General features: G+C 35.7%; 1 protein-coding gene across 1 annotated transcript; it reads right to left on the reverse strand.

Annotated features, from left to right (window-relative positions):
* Positions 1–18984: 18984 nt before the first annotated feature.
* Positions 18985–19656, reverse strand: LOC145806227 (uncharacterized). The gene has a single exon (XM_082902579.1). It carries the CDS (start codon positions 19654–19656, stop codon positions 18985–18987), a length of 672 nt encoding a protein of 223 aa, XP_082758705.1.
* Positions 19657–27981: the final 8325 nt, after the last annotated feature.

Consider the following 27981-nt stretch of genomic DNA (forward strand, 5'->3'; position numbering starts at 1 on the left):
GAGTTGTGCATAGATTAAATGAAATGACATACATATTAACATAGTTTTGCAACTTGGATATATACAAAATAAATTAAACTTGCTATTTCATCTTGATCAAAAAGTTTCTCAAGCAAAAACATACAAAAGAAAAGATTTATAAAGCTAAGAAGTATAATCATCAAGATGAATACAAAAGCATAATCCAAAACATCGTCCAAATAAAGTCTTAGGCGACGTCGCGTTCTTGCTCATCACCAACATATATATAAGGGAGAGGGGTGAGCTGAAAACTCAATGAATGATATAAGTAACAAAGGTTTGAATAAATGATATCCGAGATTTTATCAAAATATTACATATCATAGCTTGTAACAAATTAAAGGATGAACCAAGTTCATCAATCAAAGGCTTTCAAAGCTTCAAAGGATGTTTACTAACATCTAAATAATACAAAAGATGAATATTCATTGACAAAACAAAGGAATAACCGACCTGAAATCGATTAGACAAGCCCACACGTCGATAGCAGAGGAGATATCTCAAACAAAAGTACTAGTTGTATTAAAGTCCTCTAGCACACAAGGACCTTTCAAGAATGTCATCAAAACAAACATAATACTAGATAATAAATAAATGAATAAAAAAAAACTAAGGGATAATCATTCACGCTTGATCAAATACTTTTCCAAAACAAAACAAAGCAAAACTCTTATCCAAAATATTATAACATAACTTTATTAAAAATACTACTCATAATAGCTCTTCATATGTAGGGATTAAGGCAAAGATCCAAGACCTACAAATACATGGTAAATCCCACTGGATGCATTTCGAGAAGACAACAACATATGCTCAAAGATGGGTATGCAATGTACTCTCAAAACAAGCTTCAAACGAGTAAGGTAGATCTCGGCATTTCTTCCAAAAACCAACTCAAAACAAAGCAAAACATGTTCTGGAAGTTAAATCAATGTTTTTCTTCTTGGAAAAGCATGATAGGTACAAACCAGATCTCGGAATGGATGCATAGAGATGAGTTGCGCCGAAATGGCCTAGCTGGGTGAACTCAGGAGGTCGAGGTTGAGGTGTGGTCTCCCTGGTCGAGATGTAGGCTGTCCATCCGAAATGTTACAATGTGTCAATAAAGATGTACTATGGTCGGCCTAGGAGCAAGTGATCATACAAGGTAGGCCAAGGTGAAATGCCATACTTGGCCTAGGTGACAAGAGTGGGTCTCAGTGATCACACATAGGGAATAATAAAGTCTGGACATCTGGGTTTCCTTTTGAAGAACATGAAGAACATAAACATGAATGCCAAAATCAAAACTTCTTATCCAAAATCTGAGATTTCATGATATGAGTTCGAAAACATGGATACCCATACTTGAAGATTTCATGGAAACAAATACAAAAACATGGAACTTGATATAAACTTTTAGATCAAAACAAATCTTTTCTTTGATAATACAAGAACATCACTTTCTCTTTCTAAAATAAAACGTTAAACCAATGCATGACTCATGAATCATGCTAGATCATGCAATGTGATCAAATTAACATAAATAACAACAAAATTAGATCAAGAATCTAACCTCAAAACACAAATCAAATGGTTCAAAGTCTAATAATCAAGCTTGCAAAATCTAGCTTCCTCCAAGAACTTCTTATTCTTCTTCCTGGGGCTTCTCTCTCTTCAAGACAAAGATATAGAAAATGATATGGGTTTCTCAACTGCTAACAGACTAATACCCACTATTGGGACATGTGGCATCATCTAGTCAAATCTCCTCAAAAGGTGTTTGAATGAAAAGACAAGAGTAGGTCGAAGTGTATACAACAAGTAAGGTGGCATGAGTACTTCTAACAAGGCAAGGATCTTGGATCAAATCACAGGCTTCGGACAAGTGAAGGATAGGTGAAGTCTTCCGAATTTCGGCTAATAGGGGTACTACTTGGCCTAGACATGACACAGCTCGACCTAGGTTGTACAAGTCATGGAACAAGGTTGCTAGGTTTTGGCTAAGGTGCACAACTCGACAAGAAGGTGCCCAACACGACTACAAGGTTCAAGGATCAAAGATCTTGGATTTCTTGGTGATGCACACCTCGGCCTAGGTGGTGCTCACCTCAGCGTAGGTGCGAGGGTGGAGTTGTAGGTCAGCCAAGATGGTTCCAATATAGCCCTAGGTGTTGTCGCTCAACAGTCTAGCTGTAAGAGGTTCAAAAGTGTGACCTAGGTATGAGGTAGCAAAGGTGGATGGCCTAGGTTCAGCACACAAGTATGGAACAAAACAAGGATCTTATACTTGGGCAAAATACAATAGCATCAAAACAAGATAAGATTCCACACTTATACAAAATATCAAAGTTTACAAAATGCAAGATTAACGAACCAAAATCATGTAAATTCTCATGACTATGACTTAGGCAAAAATGAGGGTTGTTATAAAATTTGTTAAAGTTAGCTAATTGAGTTGAGTAAGTCTATAATTTTTCCTTTAAAAATATGGCACATGACATTTTTGTGCATATTTTCAATTTAAAAAAAAACTATTAATAGTTCAATTGGACCAAATTGAGGTAAAATCATAAATTCGTTGTCAAAATTGAGCCAATTGAAAGTACAAGAACTAAAATGACACAAGGGATAAAATATGGAGATTACTGTCGTAATTTGCCTTTTTTATATTATTTTTTCTAACAGAATTTTCACTTTTCAGATTAAAAAAAATTAGTTTCCAAACTCCTTATATGTTGGTAGTGTAAATTTTGCACTCAAGTTCTTAATTTTAGAGATGTCAAATTGTCACATAATAACTTTCAAATGAATTTCACATCTGTCAACTTAAATATTTTGTTGGTGATACTTAGGCTGTGTAAAACACCCCTAAATCCATTAAAATCGTACAATTTGAACTGATTCATCTGCTAATCGTGGGTTGGTTTGATTCGTGATTTAAAATTTATAATTTACTTTCAAAATTGCGTCGTCCTGTCATAGCTAATACCTTTTTTTTTCTTACCTTCAATGAAATATTAAAATGAAATTCACTGTGAGAGATATTTGAGATGTGAAATTTGTTACAAATTAGTGTTGTGTATATAAATTATTGTCTAAAATCAGTTAGTGTTACATATATGAAAAAATATGGAAATTAGGTAGTGTTTGATTCACTAGAATGAAATGAAATAGAATAACATTCCATCAAAATATTCATTCTCATGTTTGGTTCATTATAAAAATAATGACAAGATCCATTACAAAAGAAATCATCATTCACCATTTCTAGGGAATGGTTATTATACATAAGAATGAGAGTCTAAGGAATGATCATTCTATTTCATTTCAACTCATTCCAGCGAACCAAATAGAGCATTAATGTTATATATAATGCAAATGTTTGAGGGTAAATTACACTTTACCCCCTTGAACTATTGTCCCGTATGATTTTACCCCCTTCAACTAAAAATTGTAACAATTAACCCCTCTCATCTACTAATATTTTTCAATTTGGACCTTTATGACTAAAATAACCTTTCCTCAATTGAATAAATTACACTTTACCCTCTTGAACTGTCACATCATATCACTTTACCCCCTTGAACCCTAATACCACTTTCAATTTTGACTTTCTTTTTTTTTATCAATAAATTAATTTTTAGTTTGTTAAAAAAAAAATTGAAACCAAAATAATGAAAATATTTATGAAAAAATCTAAAAAAAATACTCACTAAAAATAAGAAATATTAAAATATACCAATTTTTTGTTTTATTTTTTTTTTTCGTCTTTGGTGATTTTTTAAAAGAACATTCTTGACAAATATTTAAATTTTTGGTGCATCTAAAATTTTAATTTTTTTTTTCTAAAATATGAAGAAAAAAAATTACTAAAAAAATTAAAAATTATATTTTAAAATAAAAATCATACATTTTTTTTTTAAATTGAAGAGGTAGAGTGATAGTGCAATAATGTAAACTGTCATTTACTCTTATAAGTGTATTTTCGTTATTAAGGTCTAAATTGAAAAAAAAAAAAATTCATAGACGAGGGGGGCTTAAGTGTTACAAATTTAGGTCAAGCGGGTAAAGTGATATAAGTCAATAGTTTAAGGGGTAAAATGTAATTTGTCCAATGTTTGATATTTGTTTAATATTATTCTTTAATCAACTAATAAATTGAAACTGTCCAAATTGCCCAAACCATGGTTTGGTTACGAATAGTAAATTTGTCAATCTACCATCTATGGTTTTATTATAATTTTACCCTCATACCACCCAGAACCACACTGCGCATGCCCTTTGATACTCTAGGTTATTGTCTAGCTATTTGGACTTGAGAAAGAGTTTGGCCTTGGGGGCTCATTTTGGGGCCGATCTTAGTAATCCAAGCCGTTTGCTTTTTAGGACTCATTTTGTAGAATATTTATAACGATTCTGGTTTAAACTCAACCCATTTCTTGCTTCTAGATCCGAGATTTCGTGTCTTTAATTGTTGTTCATGCTCATTTTCATCTTGTTAGTGGTTGAGTTGAGTGTTGGTTGTGTTTGAAATAGGTTAGAAGTTAATTATTCAAAAAAAAAGTTATCCAGTTTTCTTCTTATTCACTCAAGCGATGTTTTGGTCGCTCGAGCGGTCTTTGAAATCTCCCAGTATTTTTATACGATTGCAAAACTTCTGCAAGTGGCGTATCTTCGCTCGAGCGATATTTCTTGCGCTCAAGTGGTCTTTTGTAGGTCTGAACTTCTAGAAGATGATCATTGTGCGCTCGAGCGATGTTTTGGTCTCTTGAGCGGTGTCACTTATTGTGTCTGACACTCGAGCAGTTTGTGCGTATATCAGATCGAGAAATAAAGATTTTATTATTTTTTCGCTTTCTATCTCTCTCTAAAGCATTCCAAACCCTAACTTCTTCACACACTCTCTCTCTAGTTCTTTCCTTAAAACCCTAAATACTCTCAATCCATTGATTTCTCTACCCTAGTTCCTTGGAGAATAAGGCAGAACTCATGGAAAGTTTCATTTTAATCGGAGAGGATATCGTTTTTTACTTCACCAAACTTCAACCCTTGCTCTCTTCTTCTTCTAATCTTGAGGTAGGGATTTCTTCAACCTTTGCTATGATTTTTGGCCTAGTTATTTGCTCATTAAAAGGGTGTAGTGATTTGGAAATTTTGGGTTAAACCTAGGATTTGATTTTGAAATGTAAAAGAGAGTTTTCAAATGGGTGCTTGAGAAAGGTTGTGGGGATATGTTGAAATGTTGGAACTTCTTTACTTAAATGTCATTTTGAAAGTAAATGAGGCTTTGTTCTAAAATCATTGATATTTGGTTTATGAAAGAAAAGGGAAAAGATGTTGGGTTTTGAAATAATGAAATGAATGTATCTGTTGATGATGAGAGTGGAGTTGGATATGTAATATCGCTCCCATTTTGAAAATGATAAGATTATATCTTTTATTGAAAATTATCTATTGAATAGAGATATCTGTTTTGGACTATCGGTGGATAATAATTTTGATTGTTGTAGAAATTGCATGAGGATTAGGCAAATTGAAACTAATTACTCATGCATCTTGCATTAAGTATTGTTTCATACTTAAGCATTGAAAATGTATTATTTTGAGAAAAATGATAAATACATTGGTAAATCTGGTTAGGGGTGTGATTGTGGTTATTATGTTGGCTTGTTTGTCCATGGCGAAAGTCCAAAAACCCACGCGATTAGGTGCCGATCCTTCCAGTTAGTACCCGTAAAATGACTTTGGTAGTGCTTGTATAGCCTACTAGCATACACGTACTTAGAAATTCCCAGTGTTTTGTATCCACTTTCTTGTTTTCTGATATAAAATGATATTTTTCATGAATTAATATATAATCTTGGCATTGCATTATTTTGAGATGGAAATGTAAAACGTTTGACAAATGGCATACATATGCATTCACCTTATAATTTCATTAAAATTTATACATTGTGTTAAAGTATCTCTATTGGACTTTAGCTCACCCTATGTGGAAAACAACTTTCAGGTGCTGATGATATACCTTCACCAACGACATAACTTGGGAGGACTTGGAGACAAGGGTTTCTTTTGCTTTCTTTTGATGTAATTATTTTTGTACAAGCCTTGAGTTTTAACTGTATTGAGTTGAACTCATTTTGTTATACCTAAGCATTGACTTGGAAAGATATAACCACTAGGACATGAACTTACTTGATTCTCCTTTTATTTCAATTCATGTACACATGTAATATGCTATAAATTCAGGATTTATGATTTATGAATGTATACACGCATATGTCATCTTTTGTATGATTAAAGAGTATAAATGGAAATGTTAAATATAATGTTAGTGATCAATTCTACGGAATATTATGATGTGGGTTACTGTTATTATTTCAGAGCATTACAATATTTATGCAAAAAAATTAAGAAGATCGGACATTAATAACTATATTTTTTAATCACATTTATTTTAAAAAATAATAGACGACAATTATAATTTTAAGAACAGTCATTTATTTTTTGTAATACAAATATAATTGAAACATATAGTTCTTAATATCCAAAAAAAACTTGATTTTTTTATATAAGTATTGTTCTCATAAAGTCATAAAAAATGAAAAATTTAAATTATCAAAATTAATCCTAAAATGAATCCATCAAATTTAAATACCGTCTCAAGTTGAGTTAATCAACAGGAGAGAATATCCTTTTCTTTACCGTAGCATGTTAAGCTTTGAAACATGCATTATGACTCCCACTTGGTATTTGTGTTGCACAACATTACATTATATTCATTGGGAAAGAAACATAGATACAATCATACAACCACATACCAAGAAAATAAATAAATATTGGATAGTGAAATTCATAATGTATTGAGCTGAAAACAATATTGGCATGATACTAAATATAACATATTAAATGGGATATGTTAGGTACGTTTGGTACCGTTTTTAAGAAGTGATTATAATTTATTTTAATTTGTAAGTTTATATTAAATTATTTGGTACAATTTCTATTTATAATTTGTTAAACAGAAATAATTTAAATAAATTAAGAAAAATTAATTATTATTTTATTTTTAATTTTTAATTATCAATTTTTAACTTAATAAAAGTTACACCAACCGTTGTCTGTTGCACTTTTCTGGCTGTAGCCGTGGCTAATTTCCCAGATGTACAGCATGTGTCATTTTCCTCTTTTATATATCTATATATGTAATTTATCATTAAAATAATATGATAATGATATTTCTATTATTAAATATCATTTAAAATTGTTACTTAATTTTGAGAGTAAATTATAATTACAGTTTGCTCTTATGATTTAAAAAATTACAAATATTTTTTTATTAAATTCTTAACTGTTCTCTTATATTATGATTAAATTATCTAAATTCTTAATTAAAATAAATTATTGACATTATTAAAAAATATTAATTAACTTGATGATTTATTTAAAATTAGAAATTTCAAAGGACGGGATGTAATTTTCATATCTGCAAAAAAATTATATTTTAAATAAATCTCAAAAAGTGTATTTGTAATTTATTCTGAGACTCGCACCCTACCCATCTTTCAATACTCTGACTCTGATACCATGTCACACAATCTTAGGTAGAATTCACCTCAAAAGGTAGCTATTAAGGTGAGGATGCCACCATGCTTATATGCTTAATATTACTTTAATACTCAAGTGATGTGGGATTTCGTTTCACACAATAAACTTTTATTTTGCCAATTCAAAAAATAAATAAATAAATATATTAAAAAATCATAAATGCTGGTAACACGTAAAAAGAATCAAGGGAAGCTATTTAGGAAGAAATGCATGTATTCTAATAATGTTAAGAATACATAAACTAAAAACAGAATATATCACAAATTTCTTACAAAGAATGAATGCCGTGTGTATATATATACATGGATTTCACCTCTTATAAAAGATTTATATCCCATTTTATATTTAATTTATAGGGTAAATTATACTGATACCCCTGAGGTTTAGATTTATTACAGTTCTCTCCCTCACCTTTGGAAATTACATCTCTTTCCCTGAGATTTAAAGTTTCATTACATATTACCCATGCGGGTTAAAGTTTCATAACAGTTCTCCCCTCACCGTAATGATCATCATACATTAAATTAAATTAACGGAAGGATCAGTATAATTTTCTAAATATAAGGAAGGAACTGTAATGAATATAAATTTTAGAAAGTATCGATGTAATTTACCCTAATTTATATATCCATAGACTTACTCGCATATATTCTGGTAAAGCAATCATCAGACGAAGATTTAGGATGTTTGTACCAATTAAGAAAGAAAGTTAATTATAAGAACAGTATTGATAGAGGCCCTCTTCAATCATCACTTCTACCACCTTACACACACGTGACGGGTAGTGATTGAAAGAAAAGAAAAAAAAATAATAAAAAAAAAATAAAAATAAAAAATTGGCCAATGAAAAAGAAAAAGAGATTTGAAACATTTTTCTTATAAGAAATGGTGTTTGTCACAACTGACAAAGCACCAAACCAGTCTTATTAGAAGGACTGGACAGGTCAGGTGCAATCCATTACACAATCCCACCAAGTGTCGTTTTGCTGTAGGGGTACAAAATTAGATGCATGTGTAGGTTTCAACCTTTTTCAAAAAATTAATTGTCGGCCAGTCTGCGAATAAGTTATTTTATTCAATTATTTTATTTTTTATAAAATGATATGTAAAAAAAATAAAAAAATAAATGATAAGTTAAAATATTTTATTTTATTAATTGTTTTAATCAACAATGAGATAAATGGACTTTAGCGCATATCAAACACCCCTTTATTGCAATTTGTATGACATTTTATGTTTACATAGGCCTAGGGGTTAGACAAATTGGGCTTACCCATTTCATAATTATTGTGTCTAAATTTCATATTTTAACAGATTTTTCAAATTTTGATTAGTTAATGGATTGATACGGACCGGACTTATTTAAAAAATTAAAATTACGTCTCACTCACAAACTCAAATCTTAGTCAAAATCAAAGTGAATCAATCTACACATTTTTCAATTTACTTATATTATTAGGGTAAATTACACTGACACCCCCTGAGATTTGGTTCAATTACATCTCATCTCATGATGTTATGGAAATTACATTCTCACCTCTGTGGTTAATAATCTCATTTCACAAATTCTCTTACTTATATAAAAGGCAACATCTCTTTTAGAAAAACGGAGAAAATTACGTTAAAAAAAAAGTAAAGCAAATAAAAAAAAAACAGAAGATGTAAAGTAAAGCAAGATAAGAGAGAGCGTATGAATCCAATGTCTTTTTAATACCAATGTTAATTCCGTCTAAATAATTACAATAAGAGGTGAGTCAATTTAATTTCTCAAATGTCAGGAGATGATATATATTAATCCCAAATCTCATGGGGGTGTAAGTGTAATTTACCCATATTATGAAGTTCTACACATTTTTCATTCACATATTTTTAATATTTTAATTAGTTTTTATTTTTATTTTTACTTTCTAACATAATTCAAGTATTTTGATTTTTTTTTTTAATATCTTATATAATCGAAAAACAATCAAGTAACATATACCCACACGAGAGAGAAAGAGAGAGAGAGAGAGAGAGAGAGAGAGATAAATATAAACAGAAAAAAAATAAAAACTTTAAACATGTGAATCAAGCTACACATTTTTCATTACACGTATATTATTAAGTTCTTCACATTTTTCATTTACATAATTTTAATATTTTAATTATACACACATTTATTTACTAACATAATTCAAATAGTTCGATTTTTTTTTTCTTTTAACTTTTTGATATCTCATATAATCGAAACGCAATCAAGTAACATATATTTACACATGAAGAGAGAGAGACCAAAAAAAAAAAAAAAAACTTTAAGCATGAGAATTTAAAAAAAAAATCAAACTAAACATTAGATAAATAAATAAAATCAAATAAAACATTAGACTTACACTTGCGAGCTCTTACGGGTCAGGTTTATGAGCGGACTCGGGTGACAAATATTTATCCAAAATCCTAAATTATCTTTTATGGGTTGGGATGAGATGAGATGAGCACTTAAGTAGGCTGGAACGGACCATGGAACGGATTGGCCAAATTGAGTAATCTCGAATTTTTTATCTATGGGTCATTGAGGACCCCTACATACCAAATGAATCTCACCATATATATATATATATATATATATATATATATGTGTGTGTGTGTGTGTCTGTGCGCGGGCGCGCATGCCTTTGTTTGGGAGCCTTTGTTTGGGATGTGAGTTAACTTCTTGACTTCTTGACTTTTTGGCTATTTTAGTTTGAGGTTAAAAAATCTCATTTGGGATATGTTTTTTGATTTTTTTTAACTTTTGTTAAAGAAAAAATGAAATAATTGTGATTTGAATATAATATTTTATCATATTTGGTTAAAATAATCAATTTTATCCTATATAACTATTTTAACCCAAATCAACATGCCAAACATAGCCCATATATATCCAAGCACATTGTTTGCCAGGGTGTTCGTTAATGTGTATTAATTGCCTAGCACATGTTAACAACGTGGATAGAGAACGAAAGACGAGCAGAAAACCATGACGATTAGGCAAGTTAATTAGGTGCTTGCCTATGTTCCCATCAAAGAAAAAGCCCCAAAATATATATATATATATATATATATATATATATTAGTAGTTAGGCACGTGTATTTCATATAATCCATAATTTTTCATTAATTATTAGCACTGTATTTATATATATCTCTTAAATTGGTACATGATATGTATACTATGTATGTAAATTTATATGGATAAATTGATCTATCCAAAATATAGCTGTTAAGAAATAAATGCATGCTCTGCTGAAGAATTTAAATAACAAATGAAAAATTTTATAAATATAAACATTAATTTATAGTTAGATTGTTGATATCACAATTTTATTTTAAACAATAAACAATAAACAAGTCATTTAAATATATCGTATTAAACAAATATTTTTCTATCAATTTCCCACTTCAACTTTTCATAATCCGTACCTATAATACAATTGAAGGTATGAAATTAATTGCACAATTATATAATTTTGTTTAATAATTCATCTCATAATGCAAATTCATTGAACCAACTATTACATATTATTTGCACACTATGGCCATGTTTGTTTGGGCGGACTGGATTAGTATTCTCATGACTAATTGTCCTAGGACTACCAATCCGTTGGATTATATATCCTATCTTAACTAATAGTCAAGTTTAAAATAATTAATCTGTACTTCAATTATTTAACCAAATATCGGATTAATAATTTTATTAGACTATTAGTCTAATCCCAAGCTCATGTCCACCCAAACAAACATGACCTATTAGTATAAGAATGCATTAATATCATGTAATATATTTTTATACATCAAGAGTTGTTGAGTCTCGTTTCATGTGCCATGAATATCTTGCATGATAAAAAATATAACATTAGTCATCAATATATTTTCATTTATATAGAAAATGTGGAATACTTTTTTTTTTAAAATGAAATGATATTATAACATAATATTTTAATCGATATAGGAATTTCATAATTGTTTTTACGATATTTATAGATTCATATCTATAAGTGTTTGTATGATCACTTTCATAAAATTGTCAAGTTACATAATTTATTATGGAATCTTTAAGAAATCAGCATATAACAAAAATTAATTGAAACTTTTTATTTGATGTACTTACTTTCTGCATCATTAAGTTGTTGCGATAATATTTAAGCATCATTTGATTTTAAAATGTGTGCATGATGTATATTGTTTTTCTTGAATTTCACATCAAATAAGACAATTCTTACTTTAGCTCATCTAATAACTTTGCTTGGAGAGCATGTTGTAATAGATATTCTATAGTTTTTGTTTCATCATCTTGTTATTTTTCTTCTTACTCACAATTATAACTCATCATAATAAAAATATTTTGATGAGTAAGAGTTTGAGATGATATCATATTATTATGAATCTCAAAATCTATTTTCCCTTAATAATGTATTTTTTCTATGAGGAAAAAAAAACAAGTACAATTATTGTTGTGATAGAAGTGTTTTGCAAAGTCTTAATTTGCTATTAAAAGTGTTTGTCATAGACACTTACTTGTATGACATGTATGTATATATGTACTGAACATATGTTGATAGGAGAATAATACACAATTTCGCAATTTTTTTTATAACAAATATAACTATATTACTAAAGCAATATATGTGAAAAAATTAAAGAATCCGATGGTGATATAGCTATGGTGAAATGGATTTAGAAGTACTCTTTCGTCCCAAACAAAACCTCTTAATCCTCTCTCTCTATTACTTTTCTCTCATCCCCATTCCTTGAGCATAGCTCTTCCTTTTATAATAATTCCTCAAGGGGTCATCCATGGGTCCACTGCTTTTTGGGCTTTGATCCTGTCCCTAGGCCTTCCAAATATGAAAGGGTATAATTGGCTCCTACTTCATCCATAACTTGTTCGTACTGGACTTCTCCATTTGCCTAACCTGGCATGGCTGACTTGTATTTGGCCATACAACGAGCACTTGAGTCATAAATAATAATAAAAATAATAATCTATTTATTCGGCTACCACAATTGCCTCCCGAATATCCGATTAACGTTAGTTTATTCGACATGGTTAGTGTCTACTTTTTCGGCTCACAGACTTGATAAACCTTGATAATTGGGAATACGACGCTTGCACGCTTTTTAGTGCGGATGCAGCAGAATAAACGCAATATGATATCATCATCACTTCCCGTCCCTTCGTGTTTTGACATTCATTTAATGCAATTTAAAATCTGTCCCTCCGTATGTGTTGAACCTTGGCTCTTTGACATTCTTCATTCCGTTCTTCCTTCTTCACAAGAGTCCTACGATTTGTAACTCTTGCAACTCTTACTTCCTATCACTCTTTCGCTCTAACATATAAGTCCCCCCCCCCCCTCTCTCTCTCTCTCTCTTTTGTTCATATTCCAATCCCTTTTTGTAATTTTTGTTTATTTGTGTATCTTCCCTTCTATTTGGGATGGCGACTCATCTGAAAGCTTTCCTTTCTGAGGAGCGAATATCTGCTTTCCGCCATTGCTTTTCAATTCCATACGACGTCCAATTGTCCCTCGTTGCAGACAGTGTGGTTGATATGGAGAGGATGGATCCAAACACCATCATTTTTCCTCTTCTGCCAATTGCTAAAGGTGGGGTTCTATTTCCCCTTACACTTATTCCTCAGGACTGTCCTGTGCTACTGGGGCCTCTTGCCTTCTCAACTCAATGTGAACTTCTATCACATAATTATGAGTTTGATAGAACTGAACTGCCTACTTGGGCTCAACCTGGGGATTCTGACTATTCGACACTGCTATGTTATGGTGAAGTCAACCAGTCGCCAAGGCCGTTATTTTCTCAGAGCCAAGGATATAGATCACCACTTGGTGACTATGCTTGCCAGCTCTGGAAAAAGAGTTAACGATGTTATGGTCGCCATTCGAGGCAATTAGGAATTCGGCGAGGGAGAGGATCGCCAAGACCTTATGCCAAGACGGAAAGGCGAGCCAGGTGGTTGATCGGTTGGTTTATAATAAGATTTATTCTGCTCAAAAATACGATGCTGACCCAATTTGTTGTGTACAGGTAACGACTTAAAAAAAGCCCTCCCTTCGAGAGACAAAGCTGTTCTTAGTCAGGTGAAGATGGTCCTTAAACACAAAGGGCATTCAAATCTTCAAAGACAAGGGCGCGCCACTCACATTCTGCTAAAGTACGATCCCACCTACTCAACGTTTTCAGCCGCCAACCATATTCTTGTGCCGAGGGGAGAACAGCAATTGATGGTACTTGTTTTCCCTAATTTCAAGAGCTTTAGGGATATTGGATTCGAAGGTTCAGATGCCGAAGAGGCAGAACCTGAAGACCGTGCAGAAAAAGGTGCAGACGGCGAAGAGTCTGGACCTAAAGCCCATTTGGAAGACCAAGACTTTAATAGAGAGCTTGAGTTGGCCTTCAAGCAATTCATTCCAGAGGGTAGTGGCCAACCCTCTACTTTCAGTCGAGCTGTAGTTGCGTCTCCTAAAGACGATATTTTCATCGAATTAGGAGACTTGCCCGGGGTCAATTCTAAAGAGATAGGTGGAGAGTCGCTTGCCCAATTCACCAGACGGAGGAATGACAAAAAAAAGGGCAACACGGAGAAGAGCCAGTATTGGGGATGGCTTGGAAACTTCTCCTTCAACGGCCATTCCAGAAACTAAACAGCTGATTGTGGATGAAGTTGTCGAAGTACCTAGTCGGCAACAAACAGAAACTTCAGACTTTGAGCAGATTGAGCAAAGAGGCAAAAAACGGCCCGCCGAGATCCTTGATGAATCATTAGAAGAACCAATTGACAAACGGCAAAGGATGGAGGCATTTTCTCCAAACTCGGCTAAGCCATTCATTATCTAGCCTAGGATTAAGAGTTCGCCAGTTCTGGCCAGTGGATCGGCCATCAAAGATCTCGCTGTTGTGTTGAGTGTTGCGTCGGTGCTTTCACTTCCGTCTGACAAGTCCACCGTTCATGTCGAGCCAAACATCATTTCCATTACTTTAGTGGCGCAATCAAAAATATTAGTAAGTCGCTTTTGGATTGTATATCATTCTTGTGCCAATTACTAGTTTTGTTATATCATGTTTTGTAGGCGGCAGGGAGAATTGCAAAAATCGACCGTCGACACTATGACGTCATGGAAAGACTCGGTGTTTTGGAAGGCAAACTTGCAGAGGAAAAACGCAAGGTCGAAACTGCTATGGCTAACTTCCTAATGGAAACACAGAAGGCTGAAGCTGAATCCAAAAGAGCTGATGAAGAATAGTTGAGGGCAGATGCTGAACAGAAGAGGACCAAGCATGCCGATCTGCTCTTTCCGGCTGCCGAAGAAAGTGCAAACAATATAAACTGAGAATTTAAGTTGGACAATAAAGAAAACGTCAAATTACAGGCCGAGTTTGAGAAATCGAACGAGGCGCAGGCACATGCGGAGGCTGATGCGACCAAAGCATATGAATCCGGAGAAACGGAAACAAAAAAGCCATATGCAGATAAGGCATTGAACTTTGAAAACCGCGGCTTCAAGCACGGCTGACTAAAGGCTCTGGCGGCTGCCAATGTAACGCTGCAGCCAATTCCTTATGAGCAGTTGGAGGTGGAGCCCCTGGAGTCCGATCCAGAGGAATTTGAAGATAATTAATTTAGCTTTGTTTGTATTTTTGTTTTGTTTTGTTCTTTTGTAAGGATGCCGTTTAGATGTCATTTTTGAAGCTTTCTTTGTACCTGTACTTTTGTTTTGTTTATTGTAGAAGTCAATCATTTTCATTTATAAAGTGGCCTATGTTTGAAGTACAGTTTATGAATGAAAATGCTTGTTTTGATGTTTTAACCTTGTTAGTTAAAATAATGAATGTTGAAATGATAAATGTTTGAAGTACTGTTTCAATGATGAATGTTTTTAATGTTTTAACCTTGTTGGTTAATTTGGCCAAGTTCAAATAATATAGGGAGTGCCTAATGCACTTAGTGTCAAATAATCGCAAGACTAGCAACTTTAATAGTTGGGGCAGTATGGAAATTCGGCAAATAGAGGAAGAGGCCAACTAAATTCACATATCTGCCCCTGCCCCAGTTCAACATGGGTTGCCACCGCCGTTGATGACGCATTTAGTGCCAAATAAAGAAGATCGGTGTTCAAGTAGGGAAGTGGGGAAATTCGACGAATGAAGGAAGAGGCCGAATAGATTCACATATCTGCCCCTGCCCCAATTGAACATGGATTGCCACCGCCATTGATGACGCATTTAGTGCTGAATAAAGAAGATCAGTGTTCAAGTAGGGGAGTGGAGAAATTCGACGAATAAAGGAGGAGGTCAAATAGATTCACACATCTGTCCCTGCCCTAGTTAAACATGGATTGCCACCACCGTTGAAGATGCATTTAGTGCCAAATAAAGAAGATCAATGTTCAAGTGGCGGAGTGGGGAAATTCAGCGAATGAAGGAAGAGGCCGAATAGATTCACAAATCTGCCCTTGCCCCAATTGAACATGGGTTGCCACCGCCGTTGATGACGCATGTAATGTCGAAGTAGCGGTGAGGTGTGCATTTCGGCGACCGTGGACGCATCGTAAAAGCTACACTGTCATTAATGTAGGGGGTGTCATTAAATAGACGATGTGCAACCTAAAAAAATGTTGTTCTATCAAACCACGAAGTGGCCAGTGAACAGAGTGGAGGCAGAAGCCTTGTCCAGCGGATAGTGTATACATATGTCTAGCAGGTTATTCTTTAACAGCAAAGGTGAAGGAAAAAGTTTAGCGGAACTGGAGGCAGAGATGAATCGCAGAGAGGGCGGCGGTACTTCCAGAGTGAGTACGGCAGCTTCAGAGGAGCGGGAGAGACATCGCTCACCCCGTCGTCGAAGTAGATCGCCAAAGAGGGATGAGGCGGAGAAAGCGCATAGGGGCAGGACATAGCAAAAAAGTAGCGAGAGGTCTGGCCGACACGCCCTCTAAGCTTTGTTGTCTTTATTGGCAACAAACCCATGACTGAGGTAGACTCGATCATTTATGATCCGAACATGGCAGTGGATTTTGCCAGGAAAATATTTATGCCCGAAGTTCAGCAGTCCATGATTGGGCGAAGTGACTACGAAGTGTTCAAAAAGAGTGTCCATGGGTCCCTCAAAGGGCTCTACTGTGCATACGAGACTAAATTCATGATTTGGAATGTTGTGCTGAGAAAGCTAAGAGCGAATGGCGGAAAGCTAGGGCCGCCGAAAAATAGCTTTTTGTATTGGCGACCACAGCTGTTACCGATAAAGTGAACCAGCGACTGATTGATCACGCTATTGTCGATCGACACACAAAGGATTTGTTTTCAAAAGAGGCCATACGATCGCGTGCCTATAAGGACGGTTTCTTTGATGGGTGAAAAATTGGTATTGCGAAGACGAAGGAAAAACTGGCCGATGATTTATGTCGATGTGAGAATCGCGGGTTCAAACACGGATGGATCAAGGCGCTTCAAGCTGCGAGCATGGACTTGGCGTCACCCCTATACCAAAATTACAAATTTCTGTTTAAGGCCTATGATGCCGACAAAATGGACAATGAAAAGTGGCTGACGACGAGAAGACTGCGGTGACTTCTAAGATAGCTTGAGCAGTTTAATGGATTTAGACCTTTGTATTTCTTTTGCTTTTACTGTAATAAATTATGTTTAATGGATTTTAGTGCATATCGTGTTTGTCTCTTTGACCCAATATGATGTATGGCATTTGTAAGAGCACTTTTTAGAATGCAAAACAGAAAAAATTGATTACAAGTTATTTTGTCGATTTTATTATGCCATTCTATGAAGGATTGATAATTGCACCGAATTTGAAGTATCTAATCAACAGCTAATTATGCCAAGCACAAAAGGGTGCTCCAGATTTGGAGGCTTTATTCGGTCGATCATGCCAATCACGAGGGGCACTCCGAATTCAGAGTCTTTAATTTATGGCCAATTATGCAAGCACAAAGAGCATTCTGAATTCGGAGGCTTATTCAACCGATGGTGCCAAGCACGAGGGGCGCTCTGAATTCGAAGTCTTTAATTGATGGCCAATTGTGCAAGCACAAAAGGCGCTCTGAATTCAGAGGCTTTATTTGGCCGATCGTATCAAGCACGAGGGGCGCTCCGAATTCAGAGTCTTTTTTACCATTCATATGAGATCTAAGCGAATAAAAGCCAAGATAAAGTCATTGATGAACATAACAAATATATTCATATTGGCGGAAACAAAAGATAAACACGTGATTGCTACATACTTCAAAAAGCTGAAAAGCATGGATAGTTCCTATGTCTGTTAGTGATAAAATTTGCGTAAGTGGGTGGCATTCCATGACCGGGGAAGCTTTTTGCCAACCATGTCAAAGAGACGATATGCCCTTGCCCCAGCAATTGAGTCGATCTAATATGGGTTGTGCCAATTGGAGCCCAGCTTGTCATTGGCCGGATTTTTAGTGGGAGGAAGCACTTTCTTGAGAACCAACTCTCCGGGGACGTAATGACGCAGATGTACACGCTGGTTATATAATTTGGGGAGTTGCCGCTGATAGCGCGCCATATGCACAAGAGCCCGATCACAACGTTCCTCAATCAAATTCAAATCTAAGGCCAACATCATGTCATTATGTCCTATGTCAAATGCTTTTGATCTTAGAGTGGGCAAGCCGATTTCAAGGAGAATAATAGCTTCGGTGCCAAAACATAAGGCGAAGGGTGGTTCACCGGTAGGTCACCTTGGAGTAGTGCGATGTGCCCAAAATACACTAGGCAGTTCTTCAACCCACTTGCCCTTGGCCTTTTCTAACTGTTTCTTGACTCCATCCAAGATCACTTTATTGAAGGCCTCGGCTTGGCCGTTGCTCTGTGGATAGGCTGGTGAGGAGAAGTATGGTCTTATGTCATATGTGTCGCACAGCTCACAATAGACGCTACAGTCAAATTGGGTGCCGTTGTTAGATATGGGAGCTCGTGGTATGCCGAATCTGGTTATAATGTTCCTCCAGACAAAACGTTTGACATCTATGTCTCAGATGTGAGCCAATGGTTTTGCCTCAACCCATTTCATGAAGTAATCTGTTACAACAATCAAGAATCATTTATTTCCTAGAGCTCTTGGCAGTGGTCTAATGATGTCCAAACCCCATTGAGCAAAAGGCCAAGGACTAGTGACAGAGTTCAGTTCTTCCGTGGGTAGATGAGTCAAATGAGAGAATTTCTGGCATTGCTCGCACTTCTTTACATAGGTCTCGGCATCGGTTCGCATGGTAGGCCAGTAATACCCCTGGGTTACGGCTCGGTGGGCTAGTGACGGCCCTCCAGAATGGGCACTACAACTACCTTTATGTATTTCAGCCAAAAAATCCTCTACCAAGTCTGGGTGTACACATTCCAGATACGGCCCTGAGAGGGATTTTTGTAAAGCTTTCCATTGGGGTCCAAATAGTAGCGTAGGTCCTTATTCCGTAGCTTATGGGCCTCTTTCTTATCCGGGAGAAGCTGTTCTGAAGATAAAAATGCGGTAATGGGATCCATCCAACTTGGTCCTAAGTCAATAACATTGATGCGAACGGAATTTGGGAGATAAATACTGGGCTCACTGACGAATCCCATCTTGATAGTCTGCTTAACCTCTGAGTTGATGGCAGAAGCCAAGCAAGCAAGAGCATCCACATGGGTATTTTGGTCACGGGTAATTTGATTCAGGTCATGGTGGTCAAACTTCACGAGCAATAAGTTTGCCGTTTTTATGTTTGTTGTCATTCGGTCATCCCTAGCTGCATACTCCCCCTTCAGTTGATTGATAACCAACTTTGAATTGCAGAAAACCTGTAACCACTTAGCACCGAATCGATGCGCGTTACGAAGGCCGATAAGCAAAGCCTCATATTTCGCTTCGTTATTTAATGTGTCGAAACCGAGCTTGACTGCTTGCTCAATTATGCCACCCTCAGGAGTCATAATCACTACTCTGGCCTTGCAACCACGTTTGTTATATGAACCATCGCAGTACAGCTGCCAAATATCTCCAACATACATCCTCCACTCCTGTTAAGGTTAGAAGACTGGTTGCTCTGGCTTAAAGTCTGCGTGATAGCCAGTAAATTCGGCAACGAAGTCGGCCAAAACTTGCCCCTTGATAGCCGTTCTAGGAGAGAATTGAATGTCATATTGGACGAGTTCTAACGCCCATTTGGAGACGTGCCCTGATGATTCCGCACTGCGAAGTACTATTTGGAGAGGGTAGTCCGTCAGCACGGTTATTGTATGGGCCTAGAAATAGTGCATTAATTTCCTGGCGGCAACCACTAGGGCAAAAATTAACTTTTCTAGTGGTAGGTATCGCGTCTTAGCATCTACCATTGCTTTACTAAATAAAAAAATAGGTTGTTGCTCCCCTAGCTCTTCTTTGAGTAGTACGGTGCTGACCACATGATCTGAGACCGCAAGGTACAAGATGAGCATGTTGCCCCGGTGACGGAGTTGTCAAGAGCGGTATTGAACGAAAATAAGCTTTTAAGCTGTCTAGCGCAGTCTGGTACTCGGGGGTCCAAATGAATGCCTTCCTCTGTCGAAAGGTGTAAAAAAATGATCAGTAATGATTCGAAGAATGGCTAATGAATCTGTTAAGGGCTGCAGCCATTCCCATCAACTTTTGTACTTCTTTCACTGATTGAGGGGAACCGAGTTCCAAGATTGCTGTACTTTGTTTTGGGTTGGCCTCTATTCCGCGATATTTCACAATATAGCCCAAGAATGTGCCAGATCCGATACCAAATGCACACTTTGAGGCATTAAGTTTCATCATGTATTTCCAGAGGATGTTGAAGGTTATGGACAAGTCGGCTAAATGGCCTTTACCACCATATCATTAATGTACACCTCTATGGTACGACATAGTTGCTCCCTAAACAAAATGGTCACAAGCCTCTGATAAGTTGCCCCGACATTCTTCAAGCTGAAGGGCATGACTTTGTAACAATAAGTGCCCCTCGGGGTAAGGAATGCTATTTTTTCCTGATCCTCAAGATGCATGGCTATTTGATGGTATCCCTTGTATGCGTCCAAGAAGCTCATACGCTGATGATGCGTAGTTGCGTCCACTAGTTGGTCGATTCGTGGAAGGGAGAAGCAATCTTTGGGACAGGCCTTGTTCAGGTCCGTGAAGTCTACACAGGCGCGCCAAGACCCATTTTTCTTCTTTACAATAACAATGTTAGATAACCAAGTGGGGTAATTCACTTCACGGATTGCACCGGCCTCCAGAAGCTTATCAACTTCTTCGACAATGGCCGAAGTACGCTCGGCTACCGATCCGTGACTCTTCTGGATAATGGGCTTAACCTTTGGGTCCACGTTCAAACGATGCTCTAGGGTCTACTCCTGGCATTTCATAAGGTGTCCAGGAAAACACGTCACTATTGCCAACTAGGAATGAAATTAACTCCTGGCATTCATCAACATTTAGACAGGCGCTGATCAGGAAGAATTTATTTGGTTCATGCCTGAGTTCAATCCGCACGAGATCCTTAGTTACCTTATCAGTGGGGAGTTTTCCAACATCCTCGAGGTTCTCCCAGTCCGGGAATTCAATTGAATTAACCTCTAGCTCCCTTGGCTTTTTGTCGGAAGCAGTAAGGTAACAATCCTTTGCCGAGTTCTAAGAGCCTCAAATCTGCTCAATACCATGTTGAGTTGGGAAACGAAGTAACTGGCGATAGGTGCTTGGTACGGCCTGCATTACGTGCAGCCAAGTTCTTTCCATGATGATGTTGTACGACGATGGCAGTTTAACGACTAAAAACTCCACATTGAGGGTCCTAGTGCCTGCACGTACTGCAACCGTTACCTTGCCCAGAGGGTATTCTAGATTCACGTTGAAGCTGAACAAGGGGTATGCTGCTGGCAGTAGATCTGAATCAGTGAAGCTGAGTTTCAGAAATGTCTTGTAGTACATTATCTCTAATGTGTTCCCCTGGTCAACCAGAACGCGTTCGACATCAAATTTGTTTATTCGCAACTCGATAACAAGAGTATCATCGTGAGGAATGATCAGTCCCTCCAGATCTGTGTCGTCGAAGCTAATCTTGCTGGTCTGATGGGGTCATTTGGCTGGTGTGGACGGCTTGGATGGGCATGGTTGAGATACTTGTGACTGGATCGTATGGAGGTCATTTAGCGTCAGAAGACAGTATATCATATGAATGGTGCCCATCGGAGGTGAGTCCGGGCGTAGTGCCACTGCATTAGGTTGAGTGATCTTGTGGGGGAGGTATTGGAGGAGTCGACCATCCTGCACCAACTCCTCAAGGTGGTCCTTCAAGGCGTAGCATCTGTCGGTTTCATGCCCATGGTCCTTGTGGTATTCACATCATCGATGCCTGCGTCTTGTGTCGGGGGGTCCAATCATCTTGGCCAGCCATTTAAAGAAGGACTGATGTTGGACTTTGGGAAGTATCTTACTAATCGGCTCAGTAAACTCGGTATGCTTCTTCTCGGACCACTTGGGACGTTTGCTATCCACTTGATATTGCTCGCTCGATCGGCACGAGTGTTGATCTCTCGATTGGTGCAACTCACGACGACTTTCTCGTTTTGATTTGCCTTGATGCTTGGGGCTCCTTTCTGGTGGGGCTACCCTTATCGACCGTACCAAGACAGGGGCAACCGTCTCTGCGACCTTTTGTCCGACTTTAACGCGGAGGGCGTCATCCTCCACTTTGCAATATTTCTCAACCTTCTTCATTAAAGCCCACACTGTTTTAGGAGGTTGCCTAGTTAACAAGCTCCGGAGCGAACTGTCGAGTTGCAAGCCTATCTTGAAGGCAATAATGGCCATGGCGTTGTTACAGGCATCGTCAACCAAATTGAAACACTCCCAATAGCGCGCCAAATATTCACAGAGGGTTTTTTCTAGCTTAATTTGCATTGCCCAGAGCGAGTCGGCTTGCTTAGGCTAGACCTTGTTGGTGATAAATCTTGCACGAAAAGATTTTTGGAGCTGGTGAAAACTCTTGACCGAGGCTGGTTCAAGTTTGTAATACCACTTAACTACCAGTGGACCTAAGCTGCTTGGAAATATGAGACACATAAGCACTTCATTATCAGCATGCAACATCATTGCCTATTTGTAATAGCGAATGTGGTCCGTTGGGTCAGACTTACCATCATACAATGTAAATGTCGGGGCACTAAATTTTTTTGGCAAGACGGCCCTAGCAATTCGTTGTACGAAAGGGTCGCGCCTGTCTTCTCCGTCTGACCCATCTTCCTTCCCTTGTCTATGCCGTACATATGGGCTTCCCTCGGATGAGCTAGACACACCAACACACCCCTTTTTCGTAGGTTCCTGAGCTGATGAGTTGGAGATGCTGTTGCCATCGTGTTTCCGATGCCGACATCGTTAAGTTCATACTATGCAAAATTCGGTGAGGTGGAATTTTGACATCATATCTTAGTTATTAAAGTACTATGCAAAATATTACAGTTCATAAAATATAATTTAAACAAAAATAAAGTGTATAAAGATATCCTGTGAATTTTTTAGATGCAACACAAATCTTTGTTTTAAAAATGTATGCGCTTTCCTCTATTTAGACTGGAGCGAATACATATAACTTCAAGATTCAATCAAAATTATTCACATTGATTTGATCAAGATAGACAATTGTAAATATTATGTACATCAGTATAGAAACTGATACAGAAAATTTCAATCGTTAACAATGTAAAAAATGGGGAGACAAAATTTTTTTTTTTTTTTTCCCGAATAAGAAGGGAGACAATTTGTTTATATTTATATAGAATTTTTGGAAGCAGATATATCATTTGTGAGTATTCAACTCCAAAAATAAAAGAGATAGTTGGTTTATATAGACCTTTCATAACTTTTAGAACATATAGTAGATTTGAGAGAGTAAAATTGAAATTAATAAAAGTAAAAGACATGACAGATTCTTCATACTTTTATAATAGTAGTAGATAGCAGATTATATATATTATTTTTGAGTATTCAACTCCAAAAATAAAAAGGTAGTTGACTTTTCATGACTTTTAGAACATATAGTAGATTTGACAGGGTAAAATTAAAATTTAAAAAAATAAAAAACGCCCTTCACACTTTTATAATAGTAGTAAATATAATGTACAGTATACATTTCACATAAAATTAAAGGCAATGTAGAAAAAAGAAATTGAAAAGGAAAAAACAAAGGAAAAAGAAAAAGCATAAGCATATGCTAAAGAATCTTGAAATAAATTGTATTACATAAATATCAAAACAAACTATCTTATCATTATACTATATTTTTTTATTAGTCATCATTACATTCCACCCTCACTCTATCAAAATAAGATAAATATTCTCATAAAAATTAATTGTTAAATAGGAAGAAAAAATCTTTGCCATTATACAAATAAAAGTCTTCATAATTGTAAAATTGGGTTTTGTTGGGTTTGGTTTCTCACCAACCCTTGGGGTTGAGCTTGCAGATGATTGGGCTCTCTATTCGGTGCTAACCAGATTGGGATTGGGTAATTTGCTATGATGCTTTGTGCTCTTCCCCTCTTTTATTGATGTACTTACATATTTAATGTATGTGTTGTCACTAATAAATTTTTCTTTTTGCTGATAAAAAAAAAAATTGTACACCTTTCTTTGTAAATACAAAAAATCTAATCGTTATATCTCTTAGTAAAAATGAAAAGCCAATATCAAGAAGAGATATATTAGAAAAGAAAAAATTACAAAATCAACCCCAAAAGCTATTATTGAGTTTTTTTTTATATTTATTTTTATTTATTTATTTATTTTTTAACACAAACAACTATTGTTGATTATCTATGTGTACAATTAGTAGCAATCAATTCTGAAAATATAAATTATACTTCTACATATAGAAAATTATGTCATCAAAACTTTAATAATATATTTTAAGTTATTTTGCATCGTAAACAGTGAAAAAAAAAAATATATATATATATATATATATAGGGTCTGGCTTTCATCCAATCCTAGATCGGACTAGAGGGTACTGTTGGGCTCGTGGAAGCCCACTATGGGTCCCATTTCGGTAATCCGAACCGTTTAATGTGTAAAACTCGTCGAATACTATATGTATGTAAAAAATCACTTTGGTCGGATATCGATAGCTACGTGATCAAATTAGTTTTGTATAAAAAAAAATACAGTGAAAAAATAAAAGGCTGACAGAAATCTGATCTAATGAAATAGCTATCGATATCCGATCAATGTGATTTTTTACAAGAATATAGTACTCGACGAGTTCTACACATTGAACGGTTCGGATTGTCAAGTCTGATCTGAGACTGGAGAGAAGCCAATCCCATATATATATATATATATATATGTATACACCCTTTAAAGAATGTGTACTATATATATATATATATATATATATATATCTTATAATTATATAAGAAAATGACATAACTTCTTACTTTCTAAGTCATAATTTAAATTTTTTTAAAAATGTCATAATTAAATACAACATGAGACATAACTAAAGATGTTATGAATCATAACTAAATTAATGTCATAACTAAATAATATAACTAGAGGTATGTATGATGTACCTCTTTCAAAAGTGTGTATATTAGAATTTTCTTATATATATATATATATATAGAGAGAGAGAGAGAGAGAGAGAATTATAATCTGAAAATTTATAAAATGTCTCACTTAAATAGTTTTATTGCACGCCTCAAATAGGCTTGGAATGCCTTTCCATTCTAGGGCACTCAAGGTAACAGTTGAAATTTAAAAGTTTTGGGTCAATTGTTCTAAACTCTATTTTTTTTTATTCATAAGGACAATAACAATTTGAAAGAATTTATTACTTTTGCATATTTATCTATCTATCCACGTGTCCAATAATCTATCTATTTGTTTACGTGTCTACCTATTTGTCTATATGACTGCAAACAAACCGAGTTGTTCGCGAGCTCGGCTCGGCTCTGTTTGTTAAGTAAATAAATGAGTTTGAGTATGACTTTTAGACTCATTTAGTAAACAAGCTGAGTTTGAGCTTGAATAAGTTAGACTCGCCAAATTTGACTCGTTTCTCTTTATTTAAATTATAGAATAAATATATTATTTAATATAAATAATCTAAAATTATGTATAAATAATAGCATGGATATATTATTTACATGTTAAATAATATAAATAATAATTTTATTAATCTTTCTTATTTAAATAATGTGAATAATAGTAAAAAAAATTTATTATCGAGCTTCGAGCCGAACTCGAGCTTAATTAGTTATTGAGCCTGTAACACCTGCCTCTTACCTACTTATTACTTTTATGGTTAATCTTAAGTATGTCTTTATCTGTACTCTATATGTGTATTTGTGTGCATCATGCTTGCTAACAGATATGCTTCTTTATGGAAAAGATTTGTCTGGTTCGTAAAATCGGGAAGTTATGAATTAATTAATGGACTAGGTGTTTAGAGCCTAATTCACCATAATTAGAAATGGAAGGGTTTAGTTAACCTCTGATGAGTGCATTTCTAACTTAAATGATGTCATTAAGTATATTAAGTAGAGATGCTTATAAGATTTCTTTTATATATATACATGTGTGTTTGTGTGTGTGTGTGTGTTGAACTCAAAGAGAGAGGGAGATACAAAAGTGAGAGAGAGGGCTCTAGAGAGCAAGAAGAGAAGAGAATGAGGTAAAGGAAATCTTGAGGCAACTTGACTAGACTAACTCCTTGAGGTGCTAATTCTTTCTAATCTCTTGCATAAGAGCTAATTTTCACCTAGAACTCACAGAATATGAAGAAATATGAGAAGCTTGGGTAGTTAAATTATGTTACAAACCCTAACAAGAAGAAGTCTCTAAATTTTGAAGAAATTAGAGCTCATCTATTTGATCTTGCTTGAATTTAAGTTAGGTTTCTATAATTTTGTTGAATCATTGAGTTCCACCTAATTTTGAAGTTGTTGATGAAATTCTAGAGCTTGAGGTTGAATTTAAAGTTCTATTCTTGAGTGGAACATGGAAATTGTTTGTACATTACGATTGTTAAATTTTGGTCTTTAATTTGGACAATTTTGAGTTTGATTTTGTGGAGTTTAGAACCCCAAAAACAGAGTAGAAACTCGGTTCTGGAACACCCAGAACTGCACGTGCGGCTAGGGAACCCGCACGTGCAAAAGAGCATCGGCGCACAAGCGGCGGGTAGACCCGCACGTACAGAAAACAAGGGTGGAGGAAGATGCATTCTGAAATAAAAAGTACTTAGGGGTGCACATGCTGCGTACGTGCAGAGGGGGTCCCACACGTGCGGCCAAGGACCTCCGCACGTGCGGCAGCTTCGCAACCTCAGTTTCATTTTTTCTGTGTTATTTACCCCACTCTCGAGCCTCTGTCAACATAATTTACATCTGTAATTAGTGTTCATTTGCATTGCAAAAGCATTTAACAGGGGTGAATGACTTTTAAACCAACCAACGCTCAAGCGATGAAACTAATTAGCCAGTTGTGTGGAAAATTGAGTGTTCTACGCTTATATTTGTCTGTGTAGGTCAACACCAAGTTCTAGTCACCTATATCACAAGACCCACTGTGAGTAACACTTCTGTAAACATATATTTGATTTAAATTGTCTTTTTCTGCTTCAAATTTATGCAGTACTCCGGAAGTTCTTATGTTACTGAATGTTAGTTCTATCTCTGTTTTCATTGTCTGCCTTGGTACCATTTGTATGATTGCAGACCCATTAGTTCCATTTTAAGGAACTCCTGTTTTTACGGTGTTAACCATCAATATCTGATCTTCGGTCTTCACGACCGTCTGTTCGGTCTTCATGACCACCTATCCGGTCTTTCTGACCGTCTGTTCGGTCTTCCAGGCTGCCGGTATTTGTTGCTTTAAGCTTACTACGCATTATGTTGGGCTTTTCAGATGTCATATGAACCTGTTCAGTATATGTTGCATTTATCATTATAATTGTCGTTCACAATCTCTTATTCAGTTGTCATTCACAGGGCTTTATCTCATGTTTTGATATGACATGTAGGTGATCCAGCTCAGGAAAGGACGTAGTGGCATCGGTCATGCTCTGGGTTTTGTCAAGCTAACCGCCGTGCCTCGCCGTGAGGTTCCCATCTAATAGAGTTTTGAGGTGGTCTGTGTCCACCCTTTTGTAACTCACTCGCGTGTTCTGTTTTGATTGGTTGTCACTAGCACAATAGTTATAAATGGTGAAAGTAACTTTTCCTCTTTTGAATGTCTTGTTGAAAAACTTGTAATAGCACGTCATGCTACTGTATGTATATATGTATAAGTAGATAAATATATAGCAATGTCTATGCCTCATGTAAATTCAAGGCTCA

This window comes from Camellia sinensis, chromosome 1 (genome assembly GCF_055761805.1).
Source record: "Camellia sinensis isolate YWXY chromosome 1, ASM5576180v1, whole genome shotgun sequence".
Classification (NCBI taxonomy): Eukaryota; Viridiplantae; Streptophyta; class Magnoliopsida; order Ericales; family Theaceae; genus Camellia; species Camellia sinensis.

Coding starts and splice junctions, on each gene's coding strand:
- LOC145806227 (XM_082902579.1), bottom strand. CDS start 19,656: ATGTATGTTGGAGATATTTGGCAGCTGTACTGCGATGGTTCATATAAC.